Here is a 15,052-nt window from a genome sequence, read left to right on the forward strand (position 1 = left end):
ACTCTATAATGATGTGAAATTATTCTTCCTCAATCCCTTTCAATCCCCTCCAAACCGAACCAGACAAGGAATATTTTCTTGCTTTTCATGCTACATGAATAACCGTGAAAAAAAAACAATGTAGTAGATCAATATGTAAAAAGATTTGACAAATACAAAAGTTGTAATAAAAAGAACAAAAATATTTATAAAGTGATATATTACTCACTTATCTATCTTGTAAAAAAAATTCACAATTTTTATGGATATATGGATGACATGCGAGAAACAGGGTGATATCCATCTTCAAATTTCAGTTGATGCAAATAGATGTGTGATAGTGTCTATGTTACATGAGGCTCACAGTGGCCTACCACTCAATCAGTTTATGTTCCAGGAAAGATCAGGACACAAGCTCGAGCCAATTACAGGATTGATTTGTCGGTCTTAATGATTGGATCGACTGGAGTGCGCACTAATACAGACTATTATGCATGTCACCATGGTCAGTTTCTAGGTTATATTAGCCTAGCTTGGACATGACCAGCAGTCACACTCTACACGAAATCATTCTCCAATCAACCGAGACAAAGGGATCGATAGCTCCACGATCGATTAGTTCAGATCACCCGTCATAAAATGCGAGCGAATGTTTTGTCGACGGACAGATATATGCAGCAGCAATAGAACAGTTGCTTTGACGAAGTCATCTCACCCAACAGTGGCCCTCCATTTTAGAAGCTCTGCCTCCCCCAATTCAGAGGTTCTAGGCAGGAATTTAGTTTGTTCATGAGTAGTCACAGTCAGATCATCGAAGAACATACTTCATCCGTTTCATATTACAAGACTTTCTAGCATTGCCTACACTTATATATATATATGTGTGTTAATGAATTTAGACATATATGTGTACCTAAATTCATTAATATTTATATGAATATGGGCAATACTATAAAGTCTTATAACCTGAAACGGAAAAAGTACATCACTAAGAGCTAGAATCTCTAAAATTGCTATATCCGACTCTTCAAATACCCACCGATCATGACCAGCTCTCCATAAAATCCCCTCTATATTTTCAGAAAACATAAGGATTCCCTTGAAATGAAGGACTTTTGTGACATTTGAACCAACTTACACATAAAAGTCCTATAAAAATTCCTGCATTTCGAGGAAGCCCAAAGGCAGCAATAACCTAACGATGATCCATCTCATGTCATGCATCCTGTGAGAAGTTTAATTAGCGCCGTCTCTCCAAACAGGATCAACAGCGTCCATCCTTTTCCCCCATGAGTGATGTTAATGCGCCAACCGAAAGCACCATAATTCAGAGCCGGCCGGTATATGTACTAACCTAGGAGCAAATTGATCCATCCAGCCAGCCAGCAGTAGCTAGCTAGCAGTGCTAGTGTTCACCTGTGTCACTAACTTGCCTATCTAGCTGGTGCCTTTCGAGTCATTCATTAGAAAAACAAAAGGAACTCGTCTTTCCTACATAAAATTGAAAAATGCCAAATGACTCAATGAGCAACGGGTGATCCTTCCACTGGACGATCGGATTCTTGCTGTTCGATTTTGACACTCTTTTGCGCAACTCTCGCTGGTGTACACTTACTAGACACATGAATAAAGCCGTGTCTGCTGATGTTGCAGCTTGCATGCATGCAGTTGGTATTTGCAGTGTTGTGATTTTTTCTTTTTTGGCAGTGCTGTGAATTGTGAGTGGTAGTAAGATGTAAATACAGTGGCGGTAATGTGAACAAAAATAAAATAAACATTTTTTAAACGAATAAATTTGTGCTGTGCACCAACCCCAGACTTATGAATATCTCATTTCAGCATTTTGGTTAGCTCCTTGTTTATCCCTGAAGTGTAGTCCTTCTCAATCTTTAGTTACTTTTGGGTCCGTGCAACAGTGCAGAAAACACTTTTGGTTCATGGTCTACAAGACAACAATGCAGAAAATGCATCACCTCTTGCATATGGAATTATGCATGCATGCAACAACTTGTTCATCAACAGTGATTCAATAATTTTGCATGAACAAAATAAACAGTACAAAAGATCTGCTGGTTGGCCAGCTTGAACATTACAAAGTTCATGTCAATCTTGATCCTAGAGAAACATTTAACAGTGCTATCTAGGAGTATTAGTGAATATAATCACTTGCATCAGTAAAAAATTGACAAACTAAATTCTATTTTTTTTCCTTGGAGGAGTAGGCTCCCTTGAATATTAAACTTAGAGGACTCAACCTACCTTAACTTTTCTTTTCACCAAAACCAAACTTTCACTAGACAATGCAGAAATTGTATTCGTGGGATGTTGATCGTGTGGCTGTGGGCCAGCCAGGCAGTGTTGCCTGGCTACATGCCTATCTATCTGATATAGAGTTGGCGAACCGCGGTCTGCAAAGAAAAGCACCTGGAATAATATTATTGCGTTAGCTTTCAACCTGGTTCTGTAATGCTAATCATGTGGATTAGTGAGATAAAACCTAGCATCTCTACCCTGATATGGACTTTGTCTAATCAGAAATTGATCACCAATGTACTGTTGTGATTTGCTGAATCTGACGGGGATAAACGAAAGGGAAATAAAAGGCGATTACAGCGTAGTATATATAGCTAGGGACATGATCATTACGCAGCACCACTACGTGCTTGAATCAGTCGTGGATGCAAAGGACGTTCCCTTTTCTTTCCGCGGTAGTATATGGCAATTGACATGTTCGTGCACAAGTAATTCTTTGTTTTATGTTTATCCCCTGCACATTTCTCGAATAGGAATATAAAGTAAGAAACTTGTTTGGGAGAGGTGTAAAGTTGTCATGAAAATCCATCTTATCAGACTAGACATGAAAGATGTTGTCTTAGGCGCAAGTAGGGGCGGATCCAGAACCAGAATGAAAGGGGGACTCGAGACTCATCTCTTTCTTCCTTCTTTAGTCCCCCCTACTCTTCATTTTCTCCCTCTTCTTACTCTTTCATCTCTCCTTCTGTCAATGGTGATCCAGTGGGATAAGGGGGACTCGAGTCCCTCCAACACCCACGCTGGATCTGCTCCTGGGCGCAAGCAGTCAAACCTCAAAATCTTAGACCCCCTTTGTGTTTTTTATTTTTTTTATAATGAAATAAAATCTGGCATTTGCTCAACGAGCTACAACCAATTTTTACACAAATTCGCTCTAAAGCGACCACACACCAAAGGGTTCACACAAACACACCAAGATTTAACAAAGCATAAGCACAAACTAATAAGCACCAACACAAGATAAAGAACCCACAATTATTAAATCCTATTGGTGAATGCATTGACTTTTGAACACATATTTGACCATTTGTCTTATTCAAAAATTTTATACATTATATAAATCATACTTAAAATACTTTGAGTGATAAAAACGACTTATAACAAAATAAATTATGATTACATACATTTTTGGAATAAGATGAATGGTTAAACGTGTGACAAAAAGTCAACGACGTCATCTCTTAAAAACGGTGGTAGTACATATTTTTTGAGAAGTTATCTTATATCGCCAATAATTAAGATTTCATAAGTAAAAGTGACATTTTTAGATTTCTTTCATTAGAAATACTTTCATGCAGTTATACTCTCATTTTTTTATAATTATATATATGATGGAGAAATATTAAAAAACATGTGCGCTATAGGTTTTATACCGATCTGTAGTACAAACCTAATAAAAACATATCATATGTACTCCGTATATCAGAATTTAAACCCTAGCATGTAGTAGCAATAGAGTCGCATATATATACCCACAAAAACTATCCCACCGCATCAAAGGAACAACCCGAAATAAAGATTCTCAGCTGGTCCGCAGCATGCAAAGGCAAAGTGAACAACAACATTTGCACAATTCTGGTTCTGCTTCATGGTGTGTTAAACAAACAAAGCTAGCCTAGACGTAGCCATTGTAGGCATAGGCAAATTAAACTTGGTGGAAGAGAAAAGAAGATGCCATGATCACTTTTTAGGTAGTTGATGAGGGCACTCGTAATGGTTATCTATAGGCTCTCTACAAGATATCCATGTCAGCATATTTTTTTACTTGGAAGAGATTAAATGAAGAGAGAGAGCAAAGCTATCTACTAACCTTGAGATAGTATATAGAGAAAAATGATGCAATAGATTAGAGAGCTATAGATACCCATGTAGACATACCATTGAAGTGGTTTACTATTAATCTAGTCTATTGCTGATATGTACATATTTTATAGATAACACCTTACTTTACTATTGCGGGTGCTCTGAGCATGCATATAGATTTAAGAACAGGACACCCGTGCGCCTGATTGAAACGGTATTCAAAGATACTTTCTTCTCTCCCAGGTTGAGATAGAAAAAAGAATGAGCTATACTTAGCTACGTACGTATTGTGATAGGGATGCATCAAATAAAAATTCGTGATGTCTCCTCCATTGGAATGTGTAGGTAGTTAACCTATTGGAATCCCTATGATACAACAAAAAATTGCAGTCTTTCTAGTACTATATGTGGTCGATTTGTTGCTTCTCTGAACATCTCGGACTTGTATATATGCCATCACCAAAAAGAAGTTTCAGTTCTTTCAGACTGTGCTAGTATTCGTTTATTAGGATATTACTGGTCCCTAAACCTCATTGACGTTGGGAATCGCTACATGAGAAGCTAGCCAAAGAGTATGAATGTATATGGACAAGGACAAATTTAATTACTTTCTTTTATTTCTAGTTTGTTAGAGGAATCAACATAAAAGAACAGATAAGGGAATAGAAACCAATGCCTTAGTTAGGTTCTTATTCTATCTTTCAAATGAATAATCCTAATTACTTTGGGGGGGGGGGGGGGGGATGCAGAAATGGTTGCAACGCCAGTCTTGCTTGGGCTGGCTGGCTGGCTGTACAATATGTTTCAGCTCCTTTCCTACCTGTCCATGATCATGGACCACAAACAGAGCATCATTCAGAGCAATGGAATCCAATCCATGGTAATTAACAATAACTAGTCTTTTTTTTTTCCATGCAGAACTCTATTGCATGGCTTGTCTCATGTGTTGGGATCACGTATTTGTGATGGATGGCCAAGGTGACACAATGAAATACTCTATACATAGAACCGTTCGTCCGTCTTGTACTTTTGGTTTTAACCACCTCTTTAGATTTTGTCCTGCTTTTGCTGTTCCCAGACATGCGATGCACAGATGACAAACTGAAACGATTTATATTTCTTGCTTGTTCTAATCTACCGTCACAGCATGTTCTTGATGATTCCCTTTGTCTAGCTAACGCCTCGTGGGCGTTGCCTTTGTGTTGCAGAACGAGCTAGATGCATGCATATGGTATGGTTGGAGCCTAATCCTGATTTGAACCTAATCTAAGCACTAAATGCAAAGTTTATTACACCTAACCCAGGCCTAGGTTAGTTTGCTTTAGCCCAGACCTAGCCTAGGCCCAATTGGAAATCCGCTGCAGAACACTCCGGAATGAGGAAAATTCAGCGCTGCTATAGTTTCAGATTGATTGCTGCAGTGCCATCTTGAGAGAAAAGAACACATGCAATAATCTGTACTGCCTTGGATCTGTACAGTATCGAAGTTAATCTCACGTTTCCGAGTTCACCGACATGTATTCATGCGACTGTAACACTCTTGAATTTTCTTCAACACTGTAGCAATGCCAAGTTCCATTTCTGTAACACACTGAATTTTCTTCAGTGCTTTAGCATTCCTGCATATGCCTAGCTCCCTTTCTCTTCAGTGTTCTTCGGTCTTTCTTAGTTCTTACCTTTGCAGGGGTCTCTTTCGAGCTACTGGCTGTACCAGATTAGCTATAACTTTTCAATTAACTATTCCCTAATCCAAATAGTGATCTGAATATTATCTAAAAAAATAGTGATCTGAATTTAAACTCTCGCTGACATGCATAAACTTCATTCGTAGCTAACTCGGTCAGAATCGGCCAATGCCAAGGACCACGGAGTATACCAGCTCTAGCCCAATTAGACGGCCCAGACGGGACACATTGATCAGCCCATGCAAATATAGGGAAGTAATTAGGAAAAAGTATACTTTGACTCCATCAACTATCTCCCGAGTATGATTCACGTTCTTCAACCACAAAACCCGGTATGTCAGTGGTTCTACAATACATTATTTATCTGAATGACATATCGGTCCCATTTATTCTTTTTATTCTTTTTATTTTTATTCTAATACCATATAAACGCCACGTAGGATAAAGACTCGATTAAAACCGCCATATAGGCGTCACGTCATCCAAAAACCACCGAGGGGCATTGTTTGCACCGGTTTTAATAGATGGAAGTGTCGATATACCCAGTTTTGTGGTTGGAGGACATAAATCATACTCGGGCGATAGTTGAGGGAGTAAAAGTACACTTTTCCCAAATAATTAAGCTGTTAGCCCACTAAAGGATGGGCCGTTTGACTCCGGTTCCTGGACAGACCACGAGGCCTGCAGAAAAAGGCCCAGGAAAATAGAATGGTTAAATGGGCCCAAGCAAAATGGGATCTCTGCCATGCTCTCTCACTGACATCGTGGGCCCACACGATTAGAAAAGAAGATCGAGACGAGGTCGCCTTGCCAACTCCCACGACCAGGTCGTCTAACGACTCCGCCCCTCACCCACCACCCCACCCATCGCCTCCGCCACCGGCGAGAGGAGGCGGAGCTGCGCGTGCCGATGAAGGGGTCCCACTCGCAGTCGCAGGCCCAGGCCCAGTCCCAGGCAGGCCGGCGGCGGCGGTGCGGGTGGCTGCTGCCGCTCCTCGTCGGCGCGGCCTTCCTCGCCGAGATCGCGTTCCTCGGCCGCCTCGACATGGCGAAGAACGCCGCCGCGGTCGAGAGCTGGACCACCTCCTTCTACGCCCGCTCCTCCGCCCCCGCCCGCGACGGGAAGGCCGCGGTCGTGGTCCCCGGCGCGGACGCGGACGACGCGCCCCCGGGCGGAGGTGAGGTGGTGGAGGAGGACGACGGCGACATCCGGTTGTGCGAGGAGCGGCTTGAGAGGGAGGACGGCGTGCCGCACGACCGCGACTTCGACAAGGATCCCGTCCTCGTCGGGGGCGCCGCTAAGGTCTCGTACCTGTTCTCCCGATCCGCCCCTCCTCGCGCTCTTCCATTTCAGTTCGGAGATCCGCCTCCTTGTGCTCTTGCATTTGAGTTAGGAGAGCTACTTTTGGACTGCTCAGCTCAACAGGTCTTCTGCTTAGTTGGATAACATTACTTAGATAACTCTAGCACACGGATTGCTCGTGCAAAAGGTCCGGATTATGCATCTGACGTCGTATTTGCCATTTTAGAATTGCAATTTTTTCCCTTGCATGCTCAATTTGAACTAAGATAGAGCACTAACAAAACATCCCTTCCATGGTGCAAGAGTCTCTCTCAGCGGAAGACTCAACGGGGGCTCTTGCACACACACACTTGTTAGCTAGTGCATCCTTCTATAGTTTGGGGGCTTGGGTTGTTTGGGGCTTTGGGCTGGTGAGGCTTACGTGGGATTTCATGTTTGCATGTGCATGTTCTGTTATTTGTTCTAGCAACAAAAGCCAAGTAGCCAAATCAACGAGTTAAAGCTCATTAATTCTAGTCGATGTTCTGTTATCTGTATGTCGCTAGCAAAACTTACTTATATAACTCTAGCTCGTGCATGTAAAGGTCCAGATTATGCATCTACGCCATACTTGCCATTTTGGAATTGCAAATTTCTCACTTGCATGCTTAGTTGCAGATTTTACACAACATTTCGACCTACTTGGGGGCACTAACAGAAGTACAGAACACCCTTTCCACTGGTACAAGAGCCTTTGCACACCAGACGTACACATCCAGTCCCACACATTAGCAAGCACATACTTCTGTAGTTTGGGGGCTTCGGCTGTTTGGGCCAGCGAGGCTGCTTTGTTATTTTTTTGAGCAACCAAGGGAATTAGCTGAGTCCATGAGTCAAGCCCATTAGTTCTATTGTCAATAGTATAATATGGAACACATTTGTTGCACCACAACAATGACAGTAAGATGATATAAGAAAACATATATGTCATTTATTTTATTAGATAGTTTTCTGTCAGTTTTGTTTATTAGCACCCCCTAAAATTTGGTGACACGTTCGTCACTGGCCTCTCCACCAGGTTACATATGGGGCTTCCTTAACATACATCTGTAACTAGTAGATTATGAAAAATCTTGACTTTGTGCTTATAGACTCCACAGTCTTCTAGCCTTCATACCATTATACGAGTTATAAAAGAAATTGCATATTTGTATCTGTTACAAACAAAATCATCCAAAGTGAAAAAGAACAAATAACCTCTTATATTAAACATAAACCATGACACGAATTGGAGGTTATGGACTGTTGGGTTGGTCATGATATCCTGACATTATTACCACTCAATGATTATTAAATTGGGATTATAAATGCTGGAAATTAGAATACCATGGTTTAGCAAACTTACGTGGGCATCATTTCCATGGGAATGAAGGGATGTGGTAGTGAATGTTTGGAACCAGTATTTTTTTTTTCAAATAGTAGATCAGAATGCACATGATATCATGTTGGTTTGATTATGTCAGGAGGAAGGAGGGGGCAGTTCTAGTGTGTTACTCAACATTCCACAAACACTTTCTAAATGGTGTAAAAATAAAATATTGTGAAAATTAGATTTAGCAACAGAGAATTCGAAGATCTTGCCCTCAAGCTTTATGCTCAACTGCATACCTTAATGTAAGCTTATACCTGGTGCTATACGCTTGTGTTGGTGCCATACTGCCATTTGTGATGTGATGATTGCAGATAATGATGATTGTTGTTTGTACCATTGGTGCCATCACTTGTCATTCATTTAGTGCTTTACTTATTCTCCATGTATCGTGCTTATGCATTCTTTCCCCTCTCAGGATTGGAATAAATGTTCTGTAGGATGTGAATTTGGGTTTTCAGCTACTAAGACGCCTGATGCTACTTTTGGAATTGCCCCAGATCCTACTGTAGAGAGTATCCTCAGATCGATGGAGTCATCTCAGTATTATTCAGAGAACAACATTGCTGTGGCTCGAGGGTGGGTAAGAACCAAGTTAATTCTGGTTGGGTGATTTCTCTGCCTATTTAAATGATATTTTAACCTTATTTGTTGTGTTCCACGTACACTTTGGTAGTTTGTAACCATGTGTGACTTCACTTTGGTACATAAACTCAGAACTGTTAGATGTTTTCATAATGTAAGCAATTTTCGTACTGGCTCTAAGATCCCTACTCTGTTATCCATGTTGAGAAGTCACACATGGTTAATAGTCACACATGGTTGTAGGTTAATACTTTTATTTGTAATATTAAGAAAGTAAAGAGCGCTATTTGGCTACTATATTGGCTTCGTGCTGATGCTCAAACATTCTCACTTAAAATAAAATAGTAAAATAGTAATTAACCAGTATTGTATTGAATATGCTATTGTTCTTGTGAACCTATTACCATCATGTATCCCCAGCTACGGAACTATTCATTTTAATCCTCAGTGTGATTTATTATTTTTAGAAGCATAATTCTAATGGACTGAGCAATCCTGATGCTCTCTCACAGGAGAGGTTACAAAATTGTGATGACAACAAGCCTTTCCTCAGATGTACCTGTTGGCTACTTTTCATGGGCTGAATATGATATAATGGCACCTGTGCCTCCAAAAACTGAAGAAGCCCTAGCTGCAGCATTTATTTCAAACTGTGGTGCACGTAATTTTCGTTTGCAAGCCCTTGAGATGCTTGAGAGCTTAGATGTCAAAATTGATTCATATGGTAGTTGCCATCGTAATCATGATGGCAAAGGTACACTTTCTCTTCCATATTTCGAGTGACATACTTTATTAACTTTTGTGAAATTTACTTGTATATAGTTAATGAGATATGTTGCCTTATGCTTCCAAGAGTGTAATGAGTGGCCAGCCACAGCAAAGTGTTCCACGTGGCATGGTTTTAATTGTTCCAAGCAATCAAAAATATTGAATACCATATAAAACTATCACAACTGCCAATTCTTGCTGCTATGTCAATATGCTAATTGTCAGGTCCATCTCCCTTCTGTTTAACTGAGATAATTCCTAACTGGGTATACGAAAATCACATGACAAATTTTCTTTTCTTTTTGATTTTATGAAGCCTTTAAGGATACCGTGTTTGATGATTTAGAATCTACTTTTGTATTAAGCACACTGATGACCTCCACATTTTATTTATATGATCACAATAATTTCAACATCAATATTTGCACATAACCTTTTTTTAAATCTTAATAACTATTGCTGGGAAATGATGTTGCTGCCAGAAGTTGGTATATAGAGTAGCACATAGTATTATTATTAGAGCAGCAGCAAATGATGTTTCAACCTATAAAAGATTAAAAACCAAAGAGCTATCGTTATGTTCAACTTTGTTAATTAAGATTTTATCTATCTCTGCATTAAGTTATTCTTCCTTGGTCCTTCTGGCTGCAAATATAATTTGTTTTGGACATTGATGCACTGTCCAGGGCAACATTTTTTCCTTTTCTTATATCATATTGTGTTGTTAAAATATGATAAATGCTTTGCCTACATAAATGATGCTTTTATGATTGGACTAGTTTGTATTTCTATTGTTGTACTGCATATGTTTTGAGGAAAGAAATGTTATGCGAACTTTATATGTTGCCTGGTGCAGTTGATAAAGTGGAAACTTTGAAGCGCTACAAATTTAGCTTGGCCTTTGAGAATTCCAACGAGGAAGATTATGTTACAGAAAAGTTTTTTCAATCGCTGGTAACAGGTAATTGGATAAGCTATTAAGCATTCCTGACCCAAACCCCCAGCCCACACCCACCCATCCACACAATTTGCATTGGTAAATTCTCATCCAACATTGGATCCAGAGTTAGTATAAGCTTTATGCCCATTTGTTAGTCATCTCTCTGGGTTGGAATATTGCACAGACATGGAAAATCATATTATCGTGACTCTCACCAATTGAAATATATTATGAAAGTACTTTCATGAAGCAAGTGAACAAATATTGTGAAACAGATCGATTAGGATCTTCCAAATCATAAACCAAATTGTCATATTTGTGATGTACATATTTCCCATATCTACTGATTAACATTTTATTTCTGTTCACCATGAATTTTATTTAATTCCAATTCCAGCAATTGATTAAATTTGAACTCTGTGAAATTTAGATTTCTAACTGGAATGGAAGTGATTGAAAATTTCATCTGCGCTGTGCTACAGGAGCTATTCCAGTTGTGATTGGTGCTCCAAACATTCAAGAGTTCTCTCCTGGAGAAGGCGCAATATTACACATTAAAGAGCTTGATGATGTTCCTTCAATTGCCAAGACAATGAAACATATTGCATCAAATCGGGAAGCCTTTAATCAATCTTTGAGGTAAATGCTCCTGCTTTCCCTGTTGACTTCATGCCTGAGATAGATTTGTTTCTCATTCACTAATGGTATTGTTGGAGCATCACGTGTACACCAATCATATTTTTGGAACATCTAATGATCTCCGCAAATTCAAGCATAATCATGGTGTATGTCTGCATGTACACTGAATTTGCATTAAAAAGCAATCACCAGTTCAGCATTGGAAATATATGGAGTCATGCTTATCAATTTTTGGCATAGTTCTTTTAAGGAATAAGATGTAATGCTGTATTATACATTATTAACTTGCTATGATGTTGCTTTCACCCACTCATTTTTTCATTTACCAAGATCTTGCAAACAAGCATTATCAAATATGTAACTTGTTGAGGAACAAAATTACTCTACAATTAAAGATTTTTTCTGGAAATCCATTTCTCGATCTTAAAATGCTATTGCAGCGATACTCTATTGTAAACTTGTTGGTACCAATCATGTGACTCTGGCACTCTGGAAAAGCATGAAACCACCATCAGAAGCTACTGGAATTAGTCTTTAGTATAACTGGCTGTCTAACATAGATTTTAACTTGCTATTGCTGCTTTAGATAGATTATTCTTATTTATCTTAGAATGAAGAAATAGCCAAATTATAGTACTGCCATGAGACTCTACTGGGTGTATTTTCTTTTTGTCTTTTTTGTTTCACTATCCCATATCTTGTAAATCTATTTGTTGGAACCATTATTCAAGACATAATTATAAAAAAACTGATGCAGTTTAGGCTTAGAGTAAGTTGGCGTCCTCATTACCTTTGATTTGCTTGAAGGTATCCTTGAGTAGTTCAGGGGTTCCATTCACGTGTAGATGATTCTGCTGATAAAATTACTGTACAGTTTGTCAAAGATCCTTTATCAGCCATTATTAGGTCACCATTTTCTGTGCTGTGCATATCTCATTCTATGTTTTGAATTTGTAGATGGAAGTATGATGGCCCATCTGATTCTTTCAAGGCCCTTATTGACATGGCAGCGGTTCATTCATCATGTCGTCTTTGCATACATGTCGCGACAAAGATTCATGAGAAAGAGGAAAGGACACCAAAATTTATGAATCGCCCATGTAGTTGTTCAAGCAAAAGAGGAAAGGTATACCACTTGTTTGTCAGAGAAAGAGGGCGGTTCAAGACAGAGAGCATTTTTCTGAGGTATGGAATTAATTACTGTTATATTTACCTGTGTTAGATTTGTTATCTGCAGCTGTCATGATAAAGAGCAAAATATCAAGGGCTTTTTTCTAAAAAAAAATGTTACAAGGGCAGATGCTCATCCTATATTATGTAATCTCAACTCTAATGTCCTTATTATCTCAGATAGTCAGATGGTGCATTTGTACCTGACTACTGTTATATTTTTATATTATAAGGACTTAAGTGCTAGTTTGAAAAAAATAGGTAAATTCCACCACAAAGACAGAAATATAATTGCATGTGAGAATGATCTTGCACATGCAATGATATTTTCCAACCTTCTGTTTTTTACGATGGCACCTATGAATATGGTGCTACTGGTTTAGTTGTCTTGTGAATCACAGTGCTCCTGATCATTTTTTAAAGAGGGAATTGCACATTGGGCCATGTATTATGAACAAAGTTTCACTTTGGACCAGGGCATAAACAATGTTTTCACATAGGGCTAGGAAATATTACCTTTGTTGCAGGTTAGACCATCCCATCTCTCCAACTCTAGAGAGGATGCCTGGTTAGTTGGCTTCTGGTGCTACAGAAGAAGCAATCGTGAGCTTGTGCTTGTACTGCCATTGCGTATCCAATTTCCACATCCCTCCCGTGGTTCCCCTGCTCTAACTCCTCTCCAGATCAAGGCAGCTGCAGTTGGGATGACCACTGTCCCCACCCTTCCATGAGCTATTCCTTCTAAATGGGCTTACCCGTAGTTGGCACAGAAGGAGTTCTGCCTTGACAGCGCCCAAGCTCGCTTTCCACCTCCGCCTGGCTGCCGCAAACTTGATTTCAGTTTCAGCAATGGCTGCCTTTGCCTTGGCATCCCTCGAGCTCGAGCTTCGCTGGCTCCACCATTGCCGTCCCTGCACTTGAACTCTATTTGTGTTGTCCCAAGCTCAGGCTCTGTTAATGTCGACTTCCTCACACCCGCTTCCGACCTCCATCTACCTCATGCCCTCACCACTCCAATGGCTGCCCCCTTGGAGCAACTCATCTTACTCTGCATGCGCATGCACTCTTCATGCCTTGCAGCAGCAGCAACAACAGAGGGTTCATGGATGCCGTGATGGTGAGATGCAGGCAATGCCAGGCCAGCCGGTAAGATGGGTAGCCCAGTGTGCAACAAATGGAAAAAAAAAAACTTTGGTCCAAAGTTTCATTGTCCTGGTCCAAAGTGAAACTTCGGTAATAATACCTAGCCTATTGCCCTATTGTGCAATTTGCTCTTTTTAAAAACATATATAAAATAACTTCTAGCTTTGTTACATTATAAACTTGGTGTCTTTACTGCAACTAATGCTGCTTGCAAATTGAATAGCTTAAATATACAATTGTTTCTAACTTTGATATTTTACCTGCTTGTTTTCCTACTAGTCTTTTTAAAACTTGTGCCTTTCCTATGCAATGCAGGTCGGACCAATTAACTATGGGTGCTTTGGAGTCTGCTGTGCTTGCTAAATTTAGATCGCTCAATCATGTTCCTGTGTGGAAGGATGAAAGACCACCAAGTATTAGAGGTGGGGACGAGTTGAAGGTATACAAAATTTATCCAATCGGCCTTACACAACGACAGGCATTATACCAGTTCAGATTTAGAGATGACGCAGATCTTGACAAATACATTAAAGATCATCCATGTGCAAAGCTTGAAGTGATTTTTGTATAACTATGCTCTAGACATTTTCTTTTCTTGCGCCTTTCTCTAGTTGAAAATATACAATGTGTAGTTTCTGCTGTACGGTAAGCTAGTCTGCCAGTATGTCTTATGTAGTACTTCCTCCGTTTCATAATGTAAGTCATTCTTGCATTTCTCACATTCATATTGATTTAATGAATCTAGATAGATATATATGTCTAGATTCATCAACATCAATATGAATGTGGGAAATGCTAGAATGACTTACATTGTGAAAAGGAGGGAGTAGCAACCAATTCATGCTCGCACAGATCTATCTACAATCAAAAGCACATCCTTGTTAGGCATTGAGATACATCGATTGTAAATTTTCATCGACAGGCCAGATGTTTTGTTTTTCTCACTTTTTTGGGTAACAGTCAACAAGGGATTGACTTGGGACAATGAACGATATTGCTGTGATATCATGTAATGTACTATGTTATAACTGTAGTCACGGAGAAACATCAAAAAACGTTTGCAGAACAACTGAAGTACCACCTTTGTAATGACATTTGCTGGGATTTGCATTAATGTAGGTTCAGGTTCATATCAAACCTCGCTAATGTTTGGTTCATATCAAACCTCGCTAATGTTTGTGGTGCCTGACATTTTGACCAATGTTTAAACATTCGAACTAACCAAACAACTCTCACCTTAACCCTTCTGATCTGGACATGATGCCTCAGGCCTAACTAAGCTTTTGCCTTTGCGGCTTTGCCAGCCAACCCTGCAT

The 15,052-nt window shown here is 39.6% G+C and overlaps 1 protein-coding gene across 1 annotated transcript; it reads left to right on the forward strand.

Annotated features, from left to right (window-relative positions):
* The first annotated feature begins 6,607 nt into the window (after positions 1-6,607).
* LOC127782192 (glycoprotein 3-alpha-L-fucosyltransferase A-like) lies at positions 6,608-14,805 on the forward strand. Its single transcript, XM_052309266.1, has 7 exons — positions 6,608-7,083; positions 8,910-9,070; positions 9,589-9,830; positions 10,701-10,805; positions 11,267-11,423; positions 12,381-12,608; positions 14,052-14,805. The coding sequence occupies exons 1-7, from the start codon at positions 6,691-6,693 to the stop codon at positions 14,305-14,307; spliced, it is 1,542 nt and encodes a 513-aa protein (XP_052165226.1). The 5' UTR covers positions 6,608-6,690; the 3' UTR covers positions 14,308-14,805.
* The last annotated feature ends 247 nt before the right edge of the window (positions 14,806-15,052 follow it).

The sequence above is a fragment of the Oryza glaberrima genome, chromosome 8 (assembly GCF_000147395.1).
Source record: "Oryza glaberrima chromosome 8, OglaRS2, whole genome shotgun sequence".
NCBI classification, from domain to species: Eukaryota; Viridiplantae; Streptophyta; class Magnoliopsida; order Poales; family Poaceae; genus Oryza; species Oryza glaberrima.